This window comes from Mustela nivalis (genome assembly GCF_964662115.1).
Source record: "Mustela nivalis genome assembly, chromosome: 7".
NCBI classification, from domain to species: Eukaryota; Metazoa; Chordata; class Mammalia; order Carnivora; family Mustelidae; genus Mustela; species Mustela nivalis.
Window position 1 is genome coordinate 140,985,959 of NC_139026.1, and position 22,685 is coordinate 141,008,643.

Consider the following 22,685-nt stretch of genomic DNA (forward strand, 5'->3'; position numbering starts at 1 on the left):
TCCTCCCCACCCCAAATACTCTGGACTTTTGAAGGGTAGTCTGGTACTGTGAAATCAGCAGAGGCTCTTAAATTATCTTCTTACCAAAAAAATTTAGCAGTAGCATGTCAGTACTTTTTGATACTTTTAACATCTCATTGTGAAAACTACTAGTTACTGTTTCTATGTAACAAGAAAAGACAGTGACTTTCTTATGGTAAGTTGTTTATTGTAAGATAATTTACAAACATCTTGCTGTCTTTATTGGTTAAACAATGGACCAACAATTTCTTCTGACAAGGACAGCAGTAAGCTAAAAATAAAATCAGCTGGCTGAATTATTCTTCTTTACCTGTAAAACAAAGTACAGAACAAATAAAAGTCAGTTTTGGAGGGAAAAAGAGCGATGTCAAGAGATAACACCTATTTAAGTGGGGTTTAAAGAACTGACTTTACATACTAAAATGTTACTATAAACTAGCTGTTCTCAAATTTTGGTCTAGGAACCTTTCCATGGGGTCTATGAAGGCAAAACTACTTTTCTTATATGCCTGTTTTACTCATTCTGAAGAGTATATGGCATTTTCCAGAGGCTACATGATGTGTACTATCAGGAGAGAATTAATGCAGAAACAGGAAAACCTAGCTCTTTTCTGTTATATCAGACAAGAAGGAGTCCTGAGACCATCATGATAGTCTGAGAACCACCACTCTTCACTCATCTGTATTTAATAATTCAAAATAATGCTAAATCTCTATCCATAAAGTTAGTATTTGATTAAAAAAAAAAAAAAAGCCCCCTGGCATTGCCCATATGCTACCACAAGCTGGCAGCTACTATAAATGGGCCCAAATCTACATCTCAGAGAATCTGTTTCAGGGTTGCTTAATCAGCGTCAATCATATCTAGTCTGGATTTCTTTTTGGAGGGGTTTGGGGAGAGAGTGTGAAATGCTGCCACTTTACCTCTTGTCTGAGGATGAAACTTGGTTTTCATTAATCCCTGGTTATTATGTTAGGAGAAAAGACAAAACAAGCCAGTCAGGAAGCATTCCATGCTAGTTAATCAGGCATCATTTCCAACTAAAAACATCCATTTCCGTACTCGGTATCTTGAACATACCATGTAAATTCGTTACCAAAATATTCCTTTAAAACAGATTCAATGACTGTTATAAAAAGTTACTAATTTTGGTCTGGTTTAGAACAATAAAACCATGTTGATGCAAGAAGGCAAGACTACGCAAGTATAATTGAAGCCACGACTTCTCCTATGAATAGCACACAGTGTATTACCAAAGAGCCAAATGCATTTGTATTAAATAGTACAGTTTTAACCTGGATAACTGATCGGTTACAGAGCATGCAATCCATTCATATAAACACGCCAAGCTTGGACTGCACAGCCAACCCTTAAGAACGGATTTAGTCTACTTTTCTAGAAAGCCAAAATTTAATAGTCAATTGCAGATTCTCAGTTTTTATGTCCCAATCTCCCTCTCTTCATTTCCCTTGGTTTTGCTACTCTTTAGCCAGGTTTCCCAAGGTTCGAGACTCCTCAATACTGCAGAGGCTGTATCCTTGCATTTTATTCCCAGCATTCCTTTTTCAAGAGCCAAACCAGATCCTTGGTTCTTTGGAAACCTTCAGAAGGCAGCTCTCTCCCCCAGGCCTCCTCACACTTACCACGAAAAGAACAGCTTAGCATTAGCAATACGATACACACCAAGGAAGAGAATGAATAATATGCTTACGTAATCCTTGCCTGAGCCCCCGCGTTCTAGAGGACAAAACTGAGTCACAGAGAGAGTATCTCAGCCAAGTTTATCACGCTAGTAAGCGGCAGGGCCATTCATCATTGCGCTGTACTCTGACGCTAACACAACATTAGTGACTAGACTGAGAGATGGGTTAGTCTTATCAAAGTCATGCTTGGAAAGCAAAGTAAGTCGAGGACGCCTTGGCTAGCAAAGCTGATGGATCTGACTGACAACTTATACAATGGTCTCCATCAGTTTTATGTCTCTCTGGCATTCTGCCCAGTTTCTATCCTGGACAGAGTATACTTAAGGACCAATTTAAATTTCACCTTAGTGACAAACCTATCTATCCCTACTTCTTAAACATGGATCCACATTTCACACACCCAATGAAATGTTTTTTCTCCTTCTTCTGAATTTCCATTCCTTAGGAATTCCTTCATCACTCATTCACTCAACAAATATTTACTGAGAAGGTATGTGCCAGGTGGTAGGGCTACAAAAGTAAGACAGGGTCACTCCCAAGCCACAGGAGTACAGGCAAATAAAAAGTCAATTCCTAAGAAAACAGTGTAAACGCTGAGGAGGGGAAGCACAGGACAGTAAAGGCCGCCCCACCCGAACGGCGAAGGAGGGCTTTCTGAAAGACCGGCTTCTCTCAGTTCAGCAAAGAGAAGTGGGAGTCGATCAGAGGAAGAATCCAGGGTGGAAAGGAAGAAAAGAAGGGCATTTCAGGCAAAAGCGCTCAACATGCTTGTAGAACTAGAAGTACATCCATGTGGCTGAAGTTCGATGGCGGTGGCAAGACTAGACGAGAGAGTCTGGTGGCCAGAAAACACAGGATTCCGAATCTCAAGCTAAGGTGTTTTGCAGAATGATTAGGTAAGAGAATGGATTCTACTCTTTTCCTAACAGTCTGTTGCAAGGTCAGACGGTAAATACTGTAGGCTTTGTGAATCACATACTGTCTCTTTTTTTAAACAAAATAACTCCTTCAAAATGTCAAAAATGCTCTTGGCTCTGAGCCACAGTACACTGACCCCTTTTCTCCTGCAATTTGTAAGGTGTCTCTTTTCCCTATGAGAGCTGTGAGCTTTCTGAGGGCAAATATTGTCCCCACTATATCCTCAGTGTCAAACAGAGGGGCACTTGATATCCTTGTTAATTCAGGAGAGAAATGGTAAGGATCTGCATTACGTGGCATCATGTAAGATCAAGGGATATTTAGAAGGTAAAATTTACAAAACTTAGCGATCAATTAGGAGGAGGTCAGAAAGAAGAGACAAAGATAACTTACTCTATATTTACCTCTCATCAGAATCACCTGCATGTTTTTGTTAACCTGTAACAAAAGCCTTTGTACCCACCAAAGCCTTGATCACATCCTTTGACACTTCCTGGCACTGACTTGGCACATGGTGGGGGTTCAATTTAGTCATTTTAAAAACAGAATCCCCATTTTCTCAACCCAGGCTTCACAAACCTTAACATATCGAGACAACCAAGAAATTTTCTTGAAGAAAATGGTAATTATTATATGGTACTAATATAGAAAATTTAGTTAAGGAAAGAACCAATTTTGACCAAGATTTACCAAAACACCTGAGATTTACATGAAACCAAAACCAAAACCAGTCCTACAGGGTGAAGGCTTGGCTTTATAATGTTTTAAGTTCCCAAGACAGATTTTATAAATGATAGTGAATCATTTACATTTTTATTCCTAATGCCTTATTCCTTGTTCCTAATCACATTTACATCCTTACTCCTAATGCTACTCTAAGGCTTTCCTAATGCTCTAGAGTAGCAATATGCTGATTTCTGAAAAGAAGAAACTAAGCCCAAAAGTTTCCGTGTGAAACAAGCAGAAAAAACCAGAGATCTCATTTTCACCAAACCATTTTCACCAAACCTTTATATCCTTAATTAGATTACAAGGTTAGGCAATGGATCGGTTCACCTTGAGCAAAACGAAACTGAAACTGAAACACGCTCACGTTCAGCCAGCAGACCCAGAGAGAGGAGAAGTGTCTGAAGGCTGTCAGTCTGCTGCTACTTACAGAGCTGCTGCACCAGAGATGATTTCAATCAACTCCTTCGTGATGACAGCCTGGCGGGTGCGATTGAACGTCAAAGTCAGTTTGTCAATCATCTCGGCTACAAAGAAAAAGAAGGGATTAGACAACGTAATCTAATACTATGAAAGATTCACTTGTTCCTTAACATATTCACAGATGCATGCTGCTTAATTTAAAACTAAGAATTTTTATGTCTCTTTGGGTACCAAACCTGCCCTCTCAAAAATCTCACAAAGGTATTTCTACCTCTTCCATAGACACCTCTTCAAAATACTTGCAACTTCACTGCTACCAAGTGATATATACTTCCTTTAAGGCAGAGATGATTATTTTTCTATCTTTTGAGATGAAAAACTCAAGGAAGGACATGGTCATTGATCTAAGATGTCACAGAATCAGTGGCAGAGCCTGGGACCAGATCCTTATGCCCTTGCTTCCTGGTGTACTTAGGAACGGTAACGTCTGGCTACAAAGGTCCTCACGCTACGCTCAGCAGGAGAGTGCTGTCAGAGGAGACCCACTGCCGCTTACAAGCGTTCTTGCTGGCGTTGTCCATAGCCGTCATCCTGGCGCTCTGCTCGCTCGTGGTGGACTCCTTTAGCGAATAGTAGATGATGTTGGCCAAATTGTATTCTTGGTAATTCTGCAGCACGTCGGCATCGACATCATCATAGATGCTCATGCTCTCTGTTCAAACAAGACACAGATTTCTTTGAAGTTATACAGTAAAGAGGGATTGGATAAAAACAGCTTACTACTATAAAAACCCTTAATAATTACAGAGCAGAAGTCAACGAAATACTCCGTTCTCAAAGTTTCATCTATTTCCACACTATAGATTATAGCAGATTTTCAGAATATAATGTGTAAGCAAAGCATCTGATATTCTACTGCAAATGCTTAACTTAATGAAAATGAAGAAGCCAACAATTAAAATAACTTCTCCATATTTCATGGTCATGAGTCCTCTGGATAGCATACATCTGGCACAATGTAAGCAAATACTCAATAATTTTTTTTTTTTTTTTAATAAAAGAATTAATGGGGACGCCTGGGTGGCTCAGTTGGTTAAGCAGCTGCCTTCGGCTCAGGTCATGATCCCGGCGTCCTGGGATCGAGTCCCACATCGGGCTCCTTGCTCCGCAGGGAGCCTGCTTCTCCCTCTGACTCTGCCTTCCACTCTGTCTGCCTGTGCTCGCTCTCACTTGCTCTCTCTCTGACAAATAAATAAATAAAATCTTTAAAAATAAATAAATAAATAAATAAAAATAAAAAATAAAAAAAAGAATTAATGAAAAAATGGAAACTCGTTTAGTGGAATACAAAAATCCCAAGTCAGCCCTCTGATAATTGGAGAAATCTGCAAGTGTCCATCAGGAGAATGAAAGGGAAATGGGATATGGAAGTGTTGGACCAGGAATCAGATGCCAACACATATCTTGTTGATGCAATAAATTTATGCTGCAGAAATTTAGTGGCACAACTCAACCTTCATTCATTAGGGTGAAGTGCTGAAGAAGTATTGTATTTCATCAAACTTAAAATGCTATCAATGATAACCCTGATTTTGGAACCATTACAAAAGAAAGCGACAAGAGTCAATTAAAAATGGCAAGCCTCCGCTTTCAGCTCAGGTCATGGTCCCAGGGTCCTGGGATCGACCCCCGCATCGGGTTCTCTGCTCAGCAGGGAGCCTGCTTCCCTCTCTCTCTGCCTGCCTCTCGCCTACTTGTGATCTCTGCCTGTCAAATAAATAAAATCTTAAAAAAAAAAAATTAATTAAAAAAATAAAAATAAAAATGGCATGCCACTGACTGGTAGGAACATCCCAACCTGAGACATGAAAATGTTAAAAAAGTATACATCTTAATACATGAAATACTATGTACAGAAGGGGGAAATGTCTCAGGAAAATAGAATCAGTTCCAGAATATTATCTCTAGGATGCTTCACTGAGCAATGATGACGTTACTCCACAGTATGACAAGAGAACTGAGTGGGTCAACATAAATCAGTTCAGGTCACGACTCCGGAGCTGCTAGTCATGTGTGCTTCGGCAGAGTTCCCAGAGACAGCAAAGCCAATTCTGGCCAGGCTCTTCAATCTTTGAGAATAGAAAGCATGTGGAATCATGTATTTATTTATTTTCTATTAACAAAGGAATGCAGTAGGAGTCATTAATGAATGGATTAAGAGATCACAGACGCCACTGACAGATGGTGATAGAGCCCGACTATTCTGCTGCTGCTGAAAAGGCCACCCTGACAAACACTATTTTCCCAAACGTCTAAATCTCTGCTTTCTACACAGAGAAACACCTTTCCTGCAAAAACTACTTACCAGCACTTGCAACGGTTTCAAGGGAAAAGATAGGTTTTTCTTCTGTCTTGTACGAGATGACAGACCTAGAAATTATACAAGCAAATATCAATCTCAAAATAATATTTTAAATGGTTAAGTATTTACTTATTTTAAAGTATGAACACAAGCATGAAAAAGCTTTGATTTCTAAGTTTCTCTTGCCTGAACCGATTAAAGATGATAGACCCTTCATCAAATTCATATCCAGAATTTAGCAGTTCAAGGGCAATGACGGATGCATCTCCAAAAGTAGGAGGTTTTCTTCCCACTTCTTTGAAGGACACCAGAAACTGGTCCGAGTGAGTCCTATAAGAGAATCAGGAGATTACAAGAGTAGTTTAAAGGAATACTTCTGCCTAAATAACACAGGGAACGAGAAAAAGTATTATCACTGTGAATCAAGTTTTTTGGTGCGGCCAGGGTGGCGGGGGGATAACAGGGATGTGGTCACTGCGTTGAGTCGTTGCATCCACTATCATGATTAGTTAGTGGCTGCAAGAACTAAGCACTAATCATCAGGCCTCTCTTGTGCTGTATTTCTCTCCTTCCCATCTCAATTAAATGCTGCTGACTTCTGACATTTCCAGGCTGTGCTGGCTTGAGAGCCCTCATTCATTTAAAATGCCAATTGGCTTTTGATATTCCTGTCGCGCTCCACTCATGGGTTGGATGAAAGTGAAACACGATACAAGTAAAAAACAGAAGAAATCTATGTATTCTGATAGTCCTGAAAAAATGAAAACAAAACCCTCTCTGTGGGTATAAAAACAGGTACCAGAAAAGGACACCGTGCGGAGAAACGATCGGAGACGCTCCCACTTACTCATGCTCGCACCCGCTGCCACACCAAGAGGATCTATTTCAATTACCTATGAAGTATACCCCTGATTTTATCACCAATTCCAACAAGCATGACTTCCTTCCCGGCTGCTGTGAGCGTGGCCACCTCATTTTTCATCTGTTTAGCAACCGAGGAATGAATAGCACCACAGAGCCCTCGATCTGAGGACACACCGATAAGCAGGTGCTTCTTCTTGTCTTCAGGCACCTTAATATCAGCTTTTTCATACAGAGCTTGAACACAAACAAACAAACGGCAAGAATTTAAAACTATGTAACATATACGAAATACACCCCAAATCCCTAATTTACCAAAGACTTGAAGGAGTTGGCTGTTTTCGAAACAGTGCGTTTCAGTTCAGGTGGCGTCAAACAATACAGTCAAAGCTGTCTGTGTACTTGATCCATCTACATCAGGCTGAAACCGTGAAGGGTTCAATCTCTATATGATATAGGCCCCCAATGGCCAATTAATGGCCAATTTACCTCAAATGTTGACTTAAAGAAATCTCTAGTACAACTGAAGAATTTATAAGGAGGACTGAATCAGAGTACCAGCTTATCTCTATCAGCCTTGTGAAGGATGCAGATCTTCAGGATACAAGCAAAAAAGTAAGAAGCAGGTACTTACTGACCTGCTCATATAACCTGCGTATCAACTCTTACAAAAGCTGCTGGCATTAAAACAGCAGACGCCACTCTGATTTGGGGCATTGCTTTTACTACCTCACTTGGCTGGTCCAGTCTTGTAAGCAGCAGGGGCCAAAGGGGATTAAACAGGATGAGATATGCACAGATTTTCCTGGGGAAACAGGAAACGGCTACGGGAGAATGAAATATGCACAGATTTTCCTGGGGAAACAGGAAACGGCTACGGGAGAAGGCAGGAAGGAGTCAGAAAGACCATCACATCCCAAGACAGGTCTGACTTGCAGGAAGGAGGGAAGAGGGCTGGGGTGGCGCTTCCTGGACCACTGTGCAGTTTAGGGGAAGTTCAGCAACACCGCTAGGGGTGCTGCACATCTCCCAGGGACGTGCCTGCTCAGGGGCCGGCTAGGCACAGCCTCTGGGAGGCGCGTGGCCTGGGTGCCGACGCAGGGTGAATTCAGCAGCTGGGCCCCCGCAGGTACAAGGCGTATCTTCACGGCCACATTCACCCATCTCAACAAAATTCTTGCTATCACCTCTGTCCTAACAGAGCAGGGATTTTCTAATTCAAATATTTAAAATGATCAGCCACTTAATAGCTAACAGTTAGTACTGGGTTTGAAGGACTTCAGAACTGACCAGCAGCCATGGCCTGAATTTTTGATGTTACCACAAATACTCGAATCAGTCCTCTAAGCCAGCTGCTTCTTTGTGAGATAATTTTGTGATTCTAGACTCTTGAGGGAAACAAATTTATTATATTTTCTCATATCAGCAAGAAAGGTGAATAGTGAAGTAACTTTCCCCTCATAAATAGGCTAGAGTAATTTATCAACCACACTTTACTGAGCCACCAAGGTGCTTAGGATTTATTGTGCAGCGAATGGGACTCTGAGAGCAAAGGGCTGGAGGTGATAAGGATGGCTGGAACCTCCCCCACCTACCAACTGTCCTCTGACCTTTCACGTGAAACTAAATGTGGCATTTTTAGAGCAAGGACTCATTTCCACCACGGCCTACTGCTCTATCATCTTCTCACGCCAAGTTTGTTGTTTTTTTTAAACCAGTGTAAATGGATGTTTAAAAAATACGAAAGAGCACAAGAAACTTTCACATGAGCAATTAAATCTAATATGTAGATGTATTAATACAGAGATAAGACATAAATTTTCTTCACTTTGGAAATAAGCAGAATTTGCCTTCTTTACGGATGATGTTTAAACATTCCACTCGCGCATTCCTGCATCCTGTCCATGCCTGCCCAGTCCCCTCTGCTGTAGGGACTGATACCCTCTGCTGTAGGGTATCACCTTTGCACCCCGCAGTCTTCAACCCAGCATATCACAACATCATAGAACGAAGTCAAGCATCTCAATTGAATGCACTATATTTCTAAGTTCTTTTGAATATATAGTTAATAGTCTGGGCAGATTTTCAGAGCATTTTCAACATGCACAGAGTCACACACAGCGGTTAACAGGCAGGCTTTGATGCCAAATCGCCTAGGCATGTGACTTTGAGCAAGCTAATTGATTTTAGTGTTTCTCAACTGTAAAGAAGGGACTCTAGACGTTCCGACCCTCGTAGGGTGGCTGTGAAAAACGAGTAACGGCAAACACAGAGACTGGACCTGTTGTCACCAAGCGCCAGATAAGTCATTAGTGGTGATCTCTGTTAAACGGTTCTTTGCAATTTGTGTATTACAGCCTTCACTTACCCAAAGAGCCTGTCCCGTACACTCGAGCGGGTTTCAGCTCCCTCTCGGCTCGGGCATATTTTGCTGCTGCTACCATTTTCATAGACTTGGTGATTTTCTGGATGTTTTTGATCGACTTCAGTCGTCTGGTAACTGAAAAACAGAAGTACTGTGTTATGATAAAAGGGTTCTCATTTCACTTGTGAATTTATGGCAGTAGCTTTCTAAACTGTAAGGCAGAAAAATCAGCACTTACACCATCAACTAACAGCACGATGCTGGGGCTTGAAGGCGGAAAGAGTCCTGAGCAAAGGTTAAACGCCAGCTGCCGCTCAGACAGGCAAGGCGGCCGTGTGAGTGCGAACAGAAGGTCAAGCCCTGCTGCCTCTTAGACAGGACAGGATGGCCACAGAAGAGGCAGCACACGATACATTTAAAACATTTAATTACATTGTCATGTATTTAGTTAAAAAAAATTATGTATTAAAAACATAAAATACCACTGTCATGGTACAGACAACAGAAACAGAACAACAGTCTGTTGCCTCACCCGGGTCTTTCCCAAAACAAGTTCAATGTCACACACATATGACCTAGAATCATTCTGTCAATTTTGATCAAATATACAATGGGCTGAAGCAGCATATTGTTATTTGTCAAAATTTAGCTTTTCTTCATTCACATATTGAGATAAAGTACTTACTATCTTTTAAAGTTGCCATATTTCGAACTTGGATCCTGAAAATAAAGGTTTTAAAAATATTTTAGTTTTCTGAAAACAGCCCCATAATATAAGAAAACCCATCAAAATTAATAAATTTTAAAAAAATTAATAAATTTAAAGAATGTCCCATAAGGAAACAATCTATTAAACACAGGACTCTGATATACACATATTCATATACACACACACAAAAATATTTAATCCCTTAATGATACCAAACCCTATTGCCAAAGGCCTCATTTTGTCTTCCCTAGCACAGACCTTCCACCGCAGGCACGATGAAGTTCACACGTGCTCTTGCCCCACCTTCATGCCTTTGCCTGTACTGCTTCCACAACAGAAAAGTCCTTCCCCTTGTTAGGCTATCCAAGTATACTGAAAACCAAGGTCAGCCCCCTCTAAAAAGCTACCTTGAATTCCTTAGTTCACTGAAACTTCTTCAAGTAACACTTAGGATCAAGTATACATTCTAATATGACCACACGTGTGAAAGGAGTTTATTTAAGCCAATTTTTAACTTCTCCAACTCATGCTAAGCAAGACACCTAGGTGGCTCAGTCGGTTAAGGGTCTGGCTTCACTCTGGTCATGGGATCCAGCCCATGGGATCCAGCTCCCTGCTCAGGGGGGAGCCTGCTTCTCCCTCTCCTCCCCCTCATGCTCTCTCTTTCTCTCAAATAAATAAACAAAATCTTTTCAAATAATGTACCAAGCAGCTACTATGCTCCTGGGCATGGTCTGTGACCACAAGAAGCTCACTATTATCTCATAAACAAGATTCATAAAAACTTAAGATTAACATAAAATGTACATTAAATATTTTTCTAGTCTTTATGACTAAAGTGCTAATGCACAGAAGTAAAAATGATTTGACTTAAATATATGTTAAACACACACATGTGTATACTAATGAAAGCCACATTTATAAGAGATCAATACCAGAGGGCTGCCATCCTACTGAGGAAGACAACATGCTATCAAACAGAAATGATCTGTTAGCCCTTACATCTCTACAAAGTGTCTGTATTGGTTCAGAAAGCTCCATGGGAGAACGGAAGAATCTGTAGATTTGTGCATAAATAAAGAAGGCCTAAGGAAGACATTCCCAAATAGGACATACTCTTGAACCTGGAGACACAGGTTGGGTTAAGTTTAAATTTTATTTTATAGGTAGCAGAGAACAATGAATATTTATAAGCCACATCCAGTTTAGTTTTTCAGTGAAGTACCACGGATGGTGGCGAGAACCACAAGCTGACACTGGGACACTGATGACATGGGGACCACGTGGGGCTGCGGCAGCCTCCGGACCGAGGAGGCAAGGACCTCAGCTACTGTGCTGGCGAAGCAACAGGAAGACAAGATGTATGAGCAAGTTCTCAAGAGTGGAAAGGAAACCAGTTAAGAATGATTTCCACTTTAATGCCCGGAGTAGAGAGTATTGTTAACCAAGGTAGAAAAACTGAGTGGAGATGATCTCTCTAGAGATAATGAATTTTATTTTTTAATTTTTAAAAAATTTTTTCTCACCACAGCACATACTCTCCCCACTGTCCATCACCCAGGCACCCTCTCCCTCCCACCCCCGCCCTCCAGCAACCCTGTTTGTTTCCGGGATAATGTCGAGATAATGAATTTTAATGAATATGACACAAAGACCATGGGATGAGGTGGAAATGTGCAATGGGCTTGGGAAACAGGTGAGATTTTTGAGACTTGAGAAAGAGATCTGTAACTCATGGAAGACGGAAGCTGGGGCCTAAACAGGCTAGTAGAATTAGAAGCAGAGGGAGTATTTCCTAATTTTATGAGGTCAGCATTACCCTAATATCAAAACCAGATAAAATCATTTTAAGAAATGAAAATTAGAGGACATTATCTCTCATGAACATAAATGCAGAATTCCTTAATGGAAGATTAGAAAATTGAATCCAACATGTATTAAAATGAATTATACACCACAACCAAGTGGGATTTACACTCTAGGTATACAAGACTGGTTTATCATTTAAAAATCAAATAATATAATGCATCACACCAACAGGTTAAAGAAAAACAATCATACAGCCAATTGCTTTCTTTTCACAAGTTACGAACAACTGGGAATTTCAAGTTAGAAAAATAATAGCATTTAAAAAAAAAAAAAGAAAAAGAAAAACAATTAGCATAGAATTGTAGACTTAAAAATGGTGGTATGAGGAGCGCCTGGGTGGCTCAGTGGGTTAAGCGTCTGCCTTTGGCTCAGGTCCTGATCTCAGGGCTCAGGTCATGATCCTAGGATAGAGCTCTAGGGTTGGGGGGTGGGGGGGTAGGGGTGGTGCCTGCTCACCAGGGACTCTGCTTCTCCCTCCCTCTGCCCCTCTCCCCAGCTGGTGCTCTCTTTCCCTCTCTCTCAAATAAATAAAATCTTTTGAATAAATAAATCTATAAATATATAAAATATGTATTATAGAAATGTAAATAATTCTTTATTAAATGGTTAAGACGATAAATTTATGTGTTACCTTACCACAATAAAAATAACACACAGAAAAAGATGACATAAATCTAACAAAATATGCTATAAGAAAACTACAAAACTGATAAAAGATCTAAATAAATGAAGAGAGATTTCATATTCATGAATAGGAAGATTCAATGTTACTAAAATGTCCACTCTTCCCAACTTGTTCAATACAATTTTAGACAAAACCTGAGCAAGTTAGTTTGTATGTATCAATAAACCGATTTTAGGGGCACCTGGGTGGCTCAGTGGGTTAAGCCTCTGCCTTAGGCTCAGGTCACGATCCCAGGGTCCTGGGATGGAGCCCCGCATCAGGCTCTCTGCTCAGCAGGAAGCCTGCTGCCTCCTCTCTCTGCCTGCCTCTCTGCCTACTTGTGATCTCTGTCAAGTAAATAAAAATCTTTAGAAAAAAAAAAAGCTTAAAAAAAATTCTATACCTTTCACAAAAATTAACTTGAATCATAGATCTTATGTGTAAAACACAAAACTATAATACTTCTGTAAGATGTGACAGGAGAAAATCTAGGTGCCTTGGGTCTGGCTCTAAGTTTTTAGATAAAACATGAAAACCATGATCCATGAGAGAATGAGAGAAAAATGATGAAGCTGGACTTTCCTAATTTCAAAAACTTATGCTCTGTAAGACACTATTAAGAGAAGGAAAAACTAAGCCACACACCAGGAGAAAATGTTTACAAAACACGTATCTGATAAAGGACTGTTATCAAAAATATACAAAGAACTCTTAAAACTCAACAATAAGAAAACAAACCTAAATAAAAAATGAAAAGATCTAAACACAAGTCTCACTACAGATAAACATATGGCAAAGAAGCATTAAAAAAAAGGTGCTTAGTATCATGTCATTAGGGAATTACAAACTAAACGAAATATCACTTCACACCTGTAAGAATGGCTAATTATTATTATTAATTTTTTTTTTTTTGGAGAGAGGTAGGCAGAAAGAGAATCTTAAGCAGGCCATAGGTCCAGCATGAATCCAGGCACAGGGCTTGATCCCACTACCTGGAGATCATAACCTGAGCTGAAACCAACAATCAGATGCTTAACCGACTGAACCATCCAGGTGCACCAAGAATGGCTAATTTTTTTTTAAAAAATGACAATTCTAAATGATGGCAAAGATGTGGAGCAACAGGAACTCTCACTAATTGCTGGTGGGAATACACAATGGTATGGCTACTTTGGAAGATGGTTTGACAGTTTCTTAAAAATCTCAACAGTCTTAACATATGATACAGCAATCTCGCTCCTAGGTATTTACCCAATTGAGCTGAAAACTTATGTCTATACAAAAACCTGCACATGAATGTTTATAGCAGTTTTATTCACAATCGCCAAAAACTGGAAGCAACCAATATGTCTTTCAATATGTGAATGAATGGAAAAACACACGTGTACATCCATACAATGGAGTTATTCAGCAGTAAAAATAAATGAGCTATCAAGTCATGGAAGATATGGAGGAATCGTAACTGCATATTGCTAAACAATGAAGCCAATCTGAAATGACTATATTCTGTCTGAGTCCAACTATCTGACATTCCAGAAAAGACAAAACTATGACAAGAGTAAGATCAGTGGTTGCTTGGATTCTGGAGAGGGAGTTTTAGGGCAGTGAAACTAGATACATGTCATCATGCATTTGTCAAAACCCACAGAATATACAATAAAAAGAATGACCATGGGGCACCTGGGTGGCTCAGAGGGTTAGAGCCTCTGCCTTCGGCTCAGGTCATGATCCCAGGGTCCTGGGATCGAGCCCCACGTCGGGCTCTCTCCTTGGTGGGGAGCCTGCTTCCTTCTCTCTCTCTCTGCCTATTTGTGATCTCTCTCTGTTGAATAAATAAATAAAATATTTTTTAAAAAAAGCTTCAGAAAAGGGTATTATAAAATTATGGTCATGATCCCATTTTTGTGATTGTATATATTTATGTGCATAAAAAGTCTGAAAGATCATAAACAAAACATTTTTAACAATCTCTCTTTTTTTAAAAAAGTTTTTATCCATTTATTTGAGACCGAGCAAGCACAAGTGGCAGGCAAGAGAGAAGGAGAAGCACGCTCCCCAGATGAGCAGGAAGCCCAACGTGGGGCATGATCCCAGAACCCTGGGATCATGACCTGAGCCAAAAGCAGATCAAGCCTCCCAGGTGCCCCAATAATCTCTTGACTTATATATCTTACTACTAGTATTATGCAGTCATAGAGAAAGAAATACAGAGAAGGACAGAGACTACAAGAAAAATGTTAGATTTAGATATAAGAATGGATCCTCTAGAGGAAAAGATAAAAGCAGTAAAATACTTCCAAGCTCTGGACTTCAGAGCACACTTCCTGACATACCAACCATCCCACTAACATCTTTTCATAATGGAAAATAACATGACTTGGGACGCCTGGGTGGCTCAGTTGGTTAAGCAGCTGCCTTCAGCTCAGGTCATGATCCCAGTGTCATGGGATCGAGTCCCACACCGGGATCCTTGCTCCGCAGGGAGCCTGCTTCTCCCTCTGACTCTGCCTGGCCACTCTGTCTGCCTGTGCTTGCTCTCGCTAGCTCTCTCTCTGACAAATAAATAAATAAAATTAAAAAAGAAAATAACATTACTTGTTAATTTGGGGGGGGGCATATCAACTTCTTCACTCCGACCAATCTAAATGTACAGAATATGAGGAGCGACATTTGGACATTATGGATTTAGGATACTCCAATTTAACGGACATAAGTTTCTAGTCAGAGAATATCAGGGAATAAATCTAACCATGCCATATTTGGATGAACACAGAATGTTCTGGTTTCCACAAATATCCCAAGTGAGAGTATGAAGAGGTAGATCTGTGATTCTTTATGCTGGCATAAGCCCTAATTTCCTACTTTGAAGTGCTCTCATGTTTAGCTTTCACTCAGTTTCACTCAGAATCGATGTTACTCTGTTTTTAAGTACAACTTGAGTACATACAACAGAATAACCATAAGCTGACCCCAACTCTCTCTAGGGGCAGCTTGCCCTACTGAATATGTAATTTTTGCAAAAGAAAATACAAAGTTTTGAATCAGCTATTTGTTCTGGAAAACTGCATCAAGTCCTGAGAAATCCTTGGGAGATTACTGGAGAAACCTGAAACATATCAGATACAGTGGATAGAAAAGTCAGAGTTGTGGATTACCATTTTTTTTTTAAGGATTTTATTTATTTTTGTGTGAGAGAGAGAGAGCGAGAGCCCATGAGCGGGGGTTGGGGGGGGGGGTAAGAGAGGAAGAAGCAGGCTTCCCATTGAGCAGAGAGCAGACGTAGGGCTGGATCCCAGGACCCTAGGATCCTGACCTGGACCGAGGGCAGATGCTTCACCAGCTGAGCCACCCAGGCGCCCAGGTGGACTACCATTATTTACTATGATCATACCGCAGTGTTAGCAAAACTAAGAGAAGTAGTAGAGAAGGGAGACAGCAAGGTTGCTGGGGGAAGGATTCCTCCAAGAAAGTACAGAGTTTGCAAGACTGTTAAGGTATATAATGCTTTATAAATATAAAAATTAAGGAAGCAGCAGCAGCAGCTAATTCTTAGGGTAAATGATGAAGTAGGTCTAATTCCAATAATAAATGATTGTATAAAAGTCCGTCACCTGCCTGTCCACCAAAAAAATAACCACCTGGCACTTCCCCCACGCCCACCCATGGTCCAGTCTTGTTTGGCAAATACAATAAACTTTCTTACATTTTATGTAGGAAATGCATAATGTTGTTTACAGTTTTCAGTTCCTGTCTCTGGATACACACCACCATTTCCCCTACCACCTCTGTTCTGTACAAACACAGACTCACTTAACCTTCGTGTAAACCAATGAATAATGCACTATTATCACCTCCATTTAACAGATGAAGAAATGGTGGCAGAGACACCCCTAACTTGTCTAGGGTCACATAGCCAGGTGAGTGGCAGTGGAGATCCAAATCCTGGTAGTTGGCTCCTGAGTCGGTGGATCTCCTACACTACACACCCTGATGCCTCACATTTTTTTTACTTTTATAAGTAAACATCTGCCACCTCAATTTTGGGATGCAATCAGCCTTCTGTCTCCTCAAGAGCCATTTCCCTTGCTTTTCAGTGTATATAATTCAGTTTATGGCTACTGGTTTGCTACCATAAAACACTTCCACTTTAGAGAATAGGGAACACGAAATAGAAATGTATATTCCCCTGATTTGAAGACAGAAAAAAAAAATCACACTTGTCTTCCTTATCTCCATTTTCTTAAATGCTACTTAAAAACAGGTTCCTGAAATTTAGGATATTTTACTGATACCCTAAACAATTACTATAACTTCACTAAGATTTTAATAGGGCCTAATATTTAGCTAATGTCAGTTAAGCTAACCTCCCATTTCATCCCCCCAAAACCTGTAAAAATAACAAGTTGCATGTTTAAAGCTTCCAATAACGGAAACAGAACAGAGAAAGTGCCCCTTCGTGGTTCTGTAAAGGCAAAGCTATTTTTTCTCCCCTTCCAAATTAATTCTGTGGAGTGTGAAACATTAAGATGGGTTTCATTTCTGAATTTAAAACGCAATTATGAGTGGGAAGCAACAGGGGACCTGGAATAACAGAATAACGTGAAAATGCTTCCCCTCAATGCTTGATGAATATTCATAACCTACCAGGTTAAAACAACATTCTAAAGGTTAAGGTCAGGACTACAACCTCTATCTGTCAAGGTACATTCCAATTTAGGAGCCTAGCGGTTATGTCAGACTAGTCTTATTTAAAACACTCTTTCCACTGGATACTACCTCAGGTAAAAATACTGACAGGTGACAGTTCTGCACAGCAACAGGGCAAGGAGAGCTGAGTCTGCTGAGCAGCACTGCACGCCAGAATCTGTCCCATAAAGCTAAGGCCATATGTATTTGTTTACCACGACTTTTCAGTACTTTCCACAGTACCAACTTGGTTTAGGGCAGGCACCCAACAATTGCGTGCTGGGTGAGTGACAAATGGGACAACCTACAGGACTGAGAATCCAACTAAGGTGATTTAATTGCCACGAATACTCATTTTCAATATTAAAAAAAAAAAATCTGACTTTGAAGGCAAACCCACCGACAGTTTTCTGTAGGTATTCACATCCGATTTCATTACATTACCCGAATTTTTTCCTCTCTTGTTAAGAATTCCTGGCTTAATGAAAAACGAACCTATTTCCATGAAGGGTCTACAGTCCCTCCGCCCGAAAATTAGGACCCAAAATCTACTCTTGCGGCGCAGCTCGTTAGAATTCCTCCTTCCTGCGAATCCGAAGAACGGCGACACTCCGCTTTGGGCCAATAATCCCCTTAGCACCGTGCCTGAAATTCTTCCATTCGGTCTCGCTTCAAGACATTTCATCCTATTGTACGGTACCACCCACAAACCAACGTTTATCTGCCCATGGCTTGGCCTTCTAATACGCAGGGTTTGCCTTTTTTTTCCCCCCTCCGGAAACCGATGTTGAAAATCCTGAAGCTTGCACGGCCGTTCACAGACCGCGTTGGACAGCCGTCTATGTCCTCTCCTCCTCGGGACCTTGGGACCACCTCATGACCTTGCAGGGTTACTGCTTCCACACAACGGTTTCAAGACAGGGCGAGGTGCCCCTGCCTTCCGATCGCCATCAGACGGATTTTGAGGGCCCCTCTCGCACCCGAACTACCACGAGCCCGCGCAGGCACGGGTTCTATGCAGCAGTGCCCAGCCTGGAGCCCGCGCTGCGGGCCAAGCGCTTAAATACACGTCCCGGCCGCCGCGCGCGGCTCTGAATGGCCCGCGCAAACCCTGCCCAACGCCAGCGGGTCTCAAAAGGCGTCAAGGGCAGAGAGCACAGCTTCACCTTCCCCTAGACCTTGCCTTCGGCCTCCCCCTCCCCCTCGGCGGCCCGGCACGGCCTCCTCGGTCTCCGCCCGGGCCAGCAGTAGCTGAGCGAAGCCGAGACCGCCCCGAAACCAGTTCGGGCTGAAGTCTCAACCCCGAGGTCCCCGATGACCGCTCCTCGCGGCCCTCACCCCTCCCCACCCCGCCTCAGCAGACGCGGCGAGCCCCTGCTGTCACCGCAGACCCCTCGTGCACCCTTCCCGGAGCGGAGGGGGCTTCCGGCAGCCCCGGCTTCCCGAGGCCTCCTCGGGACACGGGTCCCCGCAGGCCCTGCGACCCCTGTCCCGTCCCACTCGCCTCCACTCGCTTCCTCCTTCCCCTGACCGAGCTCCTGCGTTCCTCGTAACCCTCCCGTCCCCTCGCCAGCGGCCATACCATTGCGGCTGCACGGCCCAGCCCGAGAGCACAGCGACGCCCGCCCGAGAGAACATGGTGGTACCGGCCTGGCTGAAGGTCGGTCAGACAGGCCTCACCGCGCCTGCGCGGGACCTTCTCCAAGCGCCCTCCCCCCCGGCTTTCTCCTTCAGTCTCGCTTCCTACCGCCAGAAGGCGGGAAGCCTCGCGAGCGTTGCGGGGCTCAGTCTCCCGAAGCCCCACCTCCTTCCGGCTCGCGGCTGGCATTTGTCCCGCCCACCCACCGTCGTCAGCTTCATTCCGCTTCCGGTTGGCGGAGCGCTGGGCTTCAGTAAAGTTGTCGCTGTCGGTGGTCGCGATGGGGAAGTCAGATTTTCTTACCCCAAAGGCCATCGCCAACAGGATCAAATCCAAGGGGCTTCAGAAGCTGCGCTGGTACTGCCAGATGTGTCAGAAGCAGTGTCGGGACGAGGTAAGCGGGCCTGGATGGGGGGCCCTGCTGGACCATCCTGGCGCCGGGGTCGAGGGAGGGGATCTCGGGTCCCTTAGTCCGGGTTCCGCGCTGCGAGTCAGCTCCTCGGCTCTGGTAGACGTGCTGCGACTCCAGCCGTCCGAAAGCGGCGGCGTTGGGTAGTGCGGGGCCGGGGGCCCGGGGGCCGGCAGTGACCATCGTCTCTGACCTGACGCCACTGCAGAGAAGCGGCATGGTTAGGATTCACAGCTCTTCTCGGGGTCAGACGAAAAAGGACAGCTGAGCCCGGGCCCAGTGCTCGTCTGACGAGCGGTTAGGGAGCGCCCGCAGTGTGCCGGGCCCGGGATATTCCTGTGGATGGGCTCGTGGGCGGGAGTCGGACTGTCAGAGTCCCGAACCCCGGGCCGCGCCGCTTCCTCGCCGTGTCGTCTAAGCCAGGGTGCTTCCGTTTCCCTCTGCCTGTTTGCCTCTCCTGTAAAGTGGAAGTAACAGTTGTACCTACCGGTAAGACTGTGAGTTTTGAATCCGGATTACGCGTACCGTCGCTGAGGGGTCTCTGGGGAGGTCTTAGAGAGTTTTGCATGCCGTGCAATGGACTTTATACTTATTCTCATTAGTGAGGTGGATGATAAAGCACTTGGAAGACTTGAGAGCAAGCTAGTGACAGGATCATATTTTTCTCTGGAGATGGAGTTGGATTGGGCAGATGCGGAGGAGCACTGGGTACCTGGAAGAATCTACCCCAGTGTTTCTGACAGCCAGGGATGAGATACTGAAGTTGGCCTTACACTGAATGACACGGATGCAGTTTTTCTTTTTCCTGTCTCTCCAGTTCATTCTTTTAAATTTTTATTTGTTTTTTAAAAGATTTTATTTTTATTTATTTGACAGACAGAGGTCACAAATAAGCAGAGAGGCAGGCAGAGAAAGCAGGGGGAAGCAGGCTCCCCACTGAGCAGAGACCCCCGATTCGGATGCGGGGCTCGAGCCCAGGTCCCTGAGATCATGACCTGAGCAGAAGGCAGAGGCTTAACCTACTGAGCCACCCAGGCACCCCCGGTTCATTCTTTTTTTTAATAGTCAAGGTGACATTCTCAGACAGAAAGCTAGAGACTAGTACAATGAACATCCATATATCCATTACCCATATTAAACATTTTAAATAACTTGGCCTGTCTTTGCTTCTTTAAGAAACATTTTATCTATTTACTTATTTTTAAGGTTTTGTTTATTTGTTAGAGAGAGCACAGGCAGGGGCAGCGACAGGCAGGGCAGGCAGAGAGAGAAGCAGGCTCCCTGCTGAGCAAGGATTTCCCCAGTGCAGACCGGATTCGAGGACTCTTGGATTATGACCTGAGCAAAAAGCAACGGCTTAACCAACTGAGCCACCCAGGCGTTCCTTCAGAAATATTTTAAAGTAAATTCCAAGCATCAGGGTATTTAATCTCTAAATACTTAAGTATGCTTCTCTAAGATATTTGGATATTTTTCTACATAGTAGAAATATACATCGTCCCACATAACAAAATTAATAAAAATTCTCTCTTTTTTAATTTTAATTTTTTTGCAATTAAAAAAAATATTTTATTTATTTATTTATTTGACAGAGAGAGAGAGATCACAAGTAGGCAGAGAGACAGGCAGAGAGAGATGGGGAAGCAGGCTCCCTGCTTAGCAGAGAGCCATATGTGGGGCTCGATCTCAGGACTCTGGGATCATGACCTGAGCTGAAGGCAGAGGCTTTATCCCACTGAGCCACCCAAGCACCCCAACAAAAATTCTCTTATGCCATCTGATACACACTCCATATTCACATGTCCTCCCTTGCTCCCACAAATGCTTTTTAAAAGTTTTTTTTTTTTAAGATTTATTTATTTATTTGACAGAGAGAGAGAGATCACAAGTAAGCAGAGAGGCAGGCAGAGAGAGAGAGAGGAAGGGAAGCAGGCTCCCCGCTGAGCAGAGAGCCCGATGTGGGACTCAATCCCAGGATCCTGAGATCATGACCTGAGCCGAAGGCAGTAGCTTAACCCACTGAGCCACCCAGGCGCCCCCAAAAGTTTTTTTCAAACCAAGATCAAATCAAAAGCTATGAATTGTATTTGTTATTAGGACTTTAAAAATAGATTTTTTTTTTTAGAGCAATTTTAGATTCACCACCATACAGAGATTTCCCATACACATTGGAGCCCCACATATGTACAGCTTCCCCATGATCAGCACCTTGCAACAAGATAGTACTTTTGTTATAATCAATAAAGCTACCCTGACACATCATCATGACCAAAGTCTATAGTAGGGTTCACTCTTGATGTTGGACGTTCTGTGGGTTTGGACAAACACATAATGACATATGTCCATTATTATAGTCTCATACAGAGTAGCTTCGTTTCCTTAAAAATCTCTGTGTTGGGTTATTAGGACTTTTAATTCTCTCTCAATTCTAAACTGAGTATAGAACTTACGTCTCTTACTCTTTCTACCGCCCCCCCCAAAACCCAGTTATTTTTCTTTTTTTTCTTAGTTAATTTTTTTATATGAGTATCCTTGACACACATTACACACACATTAGTCACATTCGTTTCAGGTGTCCAACATGACCTATACCTTATGTATGTACGACAAGTTTGTACCTTATGCTGTGTTCCCAAGTGTAGCTGTCATCTGGACCACGCACCATTGTTATGATACCATTGACTATATTCCCCGTGCTGTACTTTGTGTTCCCATGACATATTCATTCCATCGTTGGAGGCCTGTATCTCCCACTTCCCTTCACCTGTTTTACCAATCCTCGCACCCCCTCCCCCCTCTGGCGACCATCACTTTGTTCTCTGTATTTATAGATTGGCTTGTCCTTTTGTTTTTGTTTATTCATTTGTTTTTAGATTCCACATATAGGTGAAATCGTGAAATTTGCTTTTCTCTGACTTATTTCATGTAGCATAATACTCTCTAGGTCCATCCATATTGTCACAAATGGCAAAATCTCGTTCCTTTTTATGGCTGATACTCTACTGGGTATGTCTTCATCCAGCTTCTTTATCTGTTCATCTTTCAATGGATGCTTGAGTTGCTTCCATATCTGTGCTTTTCAATTTGCTGCGTTTTTCTGACATTGACTTGAAGAGATTTGACCAGTAACTGCCTTGGAGCATTGCCACTTTATGGTATGAAACAACTAAGTTTTCTTGTGGTTGTCTTTCACCTTCCTTCTTTAACTTCTGTAAACTGGAACTTAGAGCTGAAGGCTTGATTAGGTTCGGGTTAAATATTTTGGGGAAGACTGCTACATAGGCGATCCCATGTATTTCCTATTACATCACATAAGGAAGCCCATAATA

At 42.5% G+C, this 22,685-nt stretch overlaps 2 protein-coding genes across 3 annotated transcripts in view; one reads left to right on the top strand and one right to left on the bottom strand.

The window, feature by feature from the left end:
- Positions 1-187: 187 nt before the first annotated feature.
- ATP5F1C (ATP synthase F1 subunit gamma) lies at positions 188-19,107 on the bottom strand (the record flags this gene model as incomplete). Of its 2 annotated transcripts, XM_082738723.1 has the most annotated exons (10): positions 18,891-19,107; positions 10,066-10,100; positions 9,384-9,515; positions 7,048-7,252; positions 6,341-6,484; positions 6,158-6,222; positions 4,349-4,504; positions 3,800-3,896; positions 946-982; positions 188-331 (listed from the first exon to the last, which is right to left on the bottom strand). In XM_082738723.1, the coding sequence occupies exons 1-9, from the start codon at positions 18,944-18,946 to the stop codon at positions 976-978; spliced, it is 897 nt and encodes a 298-aa protein (XP_082594849.1). In that variant the 5' UTR covers positions 18,947-19,107. The 2 variants fall into 2 exon arrangements, with proteins under 2 accessions (XP_082594849.1, XP_082594850.1); XM_082738724.1 differs by lacking the exons at positions 188-331; positions 946-982 and having other exon boundaries at positions 3,796-3,896; positions 18,891-19,037.
- Positions 19,108-19,161: 54 nt separating this feature from the next.
- KIN (Kin17 DNA and RNA binding protein) overlaps positions 19,162-22,685 on the top strand; it is a 33,395-nt gene continuing 29,871 nt past the window's right edge. Inside the window, exon 1 of the mRNA XM_082738725.1 lies at positions 19,162-19,341. Within this exon, the coding sequence (XP_082594851.1) occupies positions 19,228-19,341 (114 nt within the window). The 5' untranslated portion in view covers positions 19,162-19,227. The remainder of the gene's footprint in view (positions 19,342-22,685) is intronic.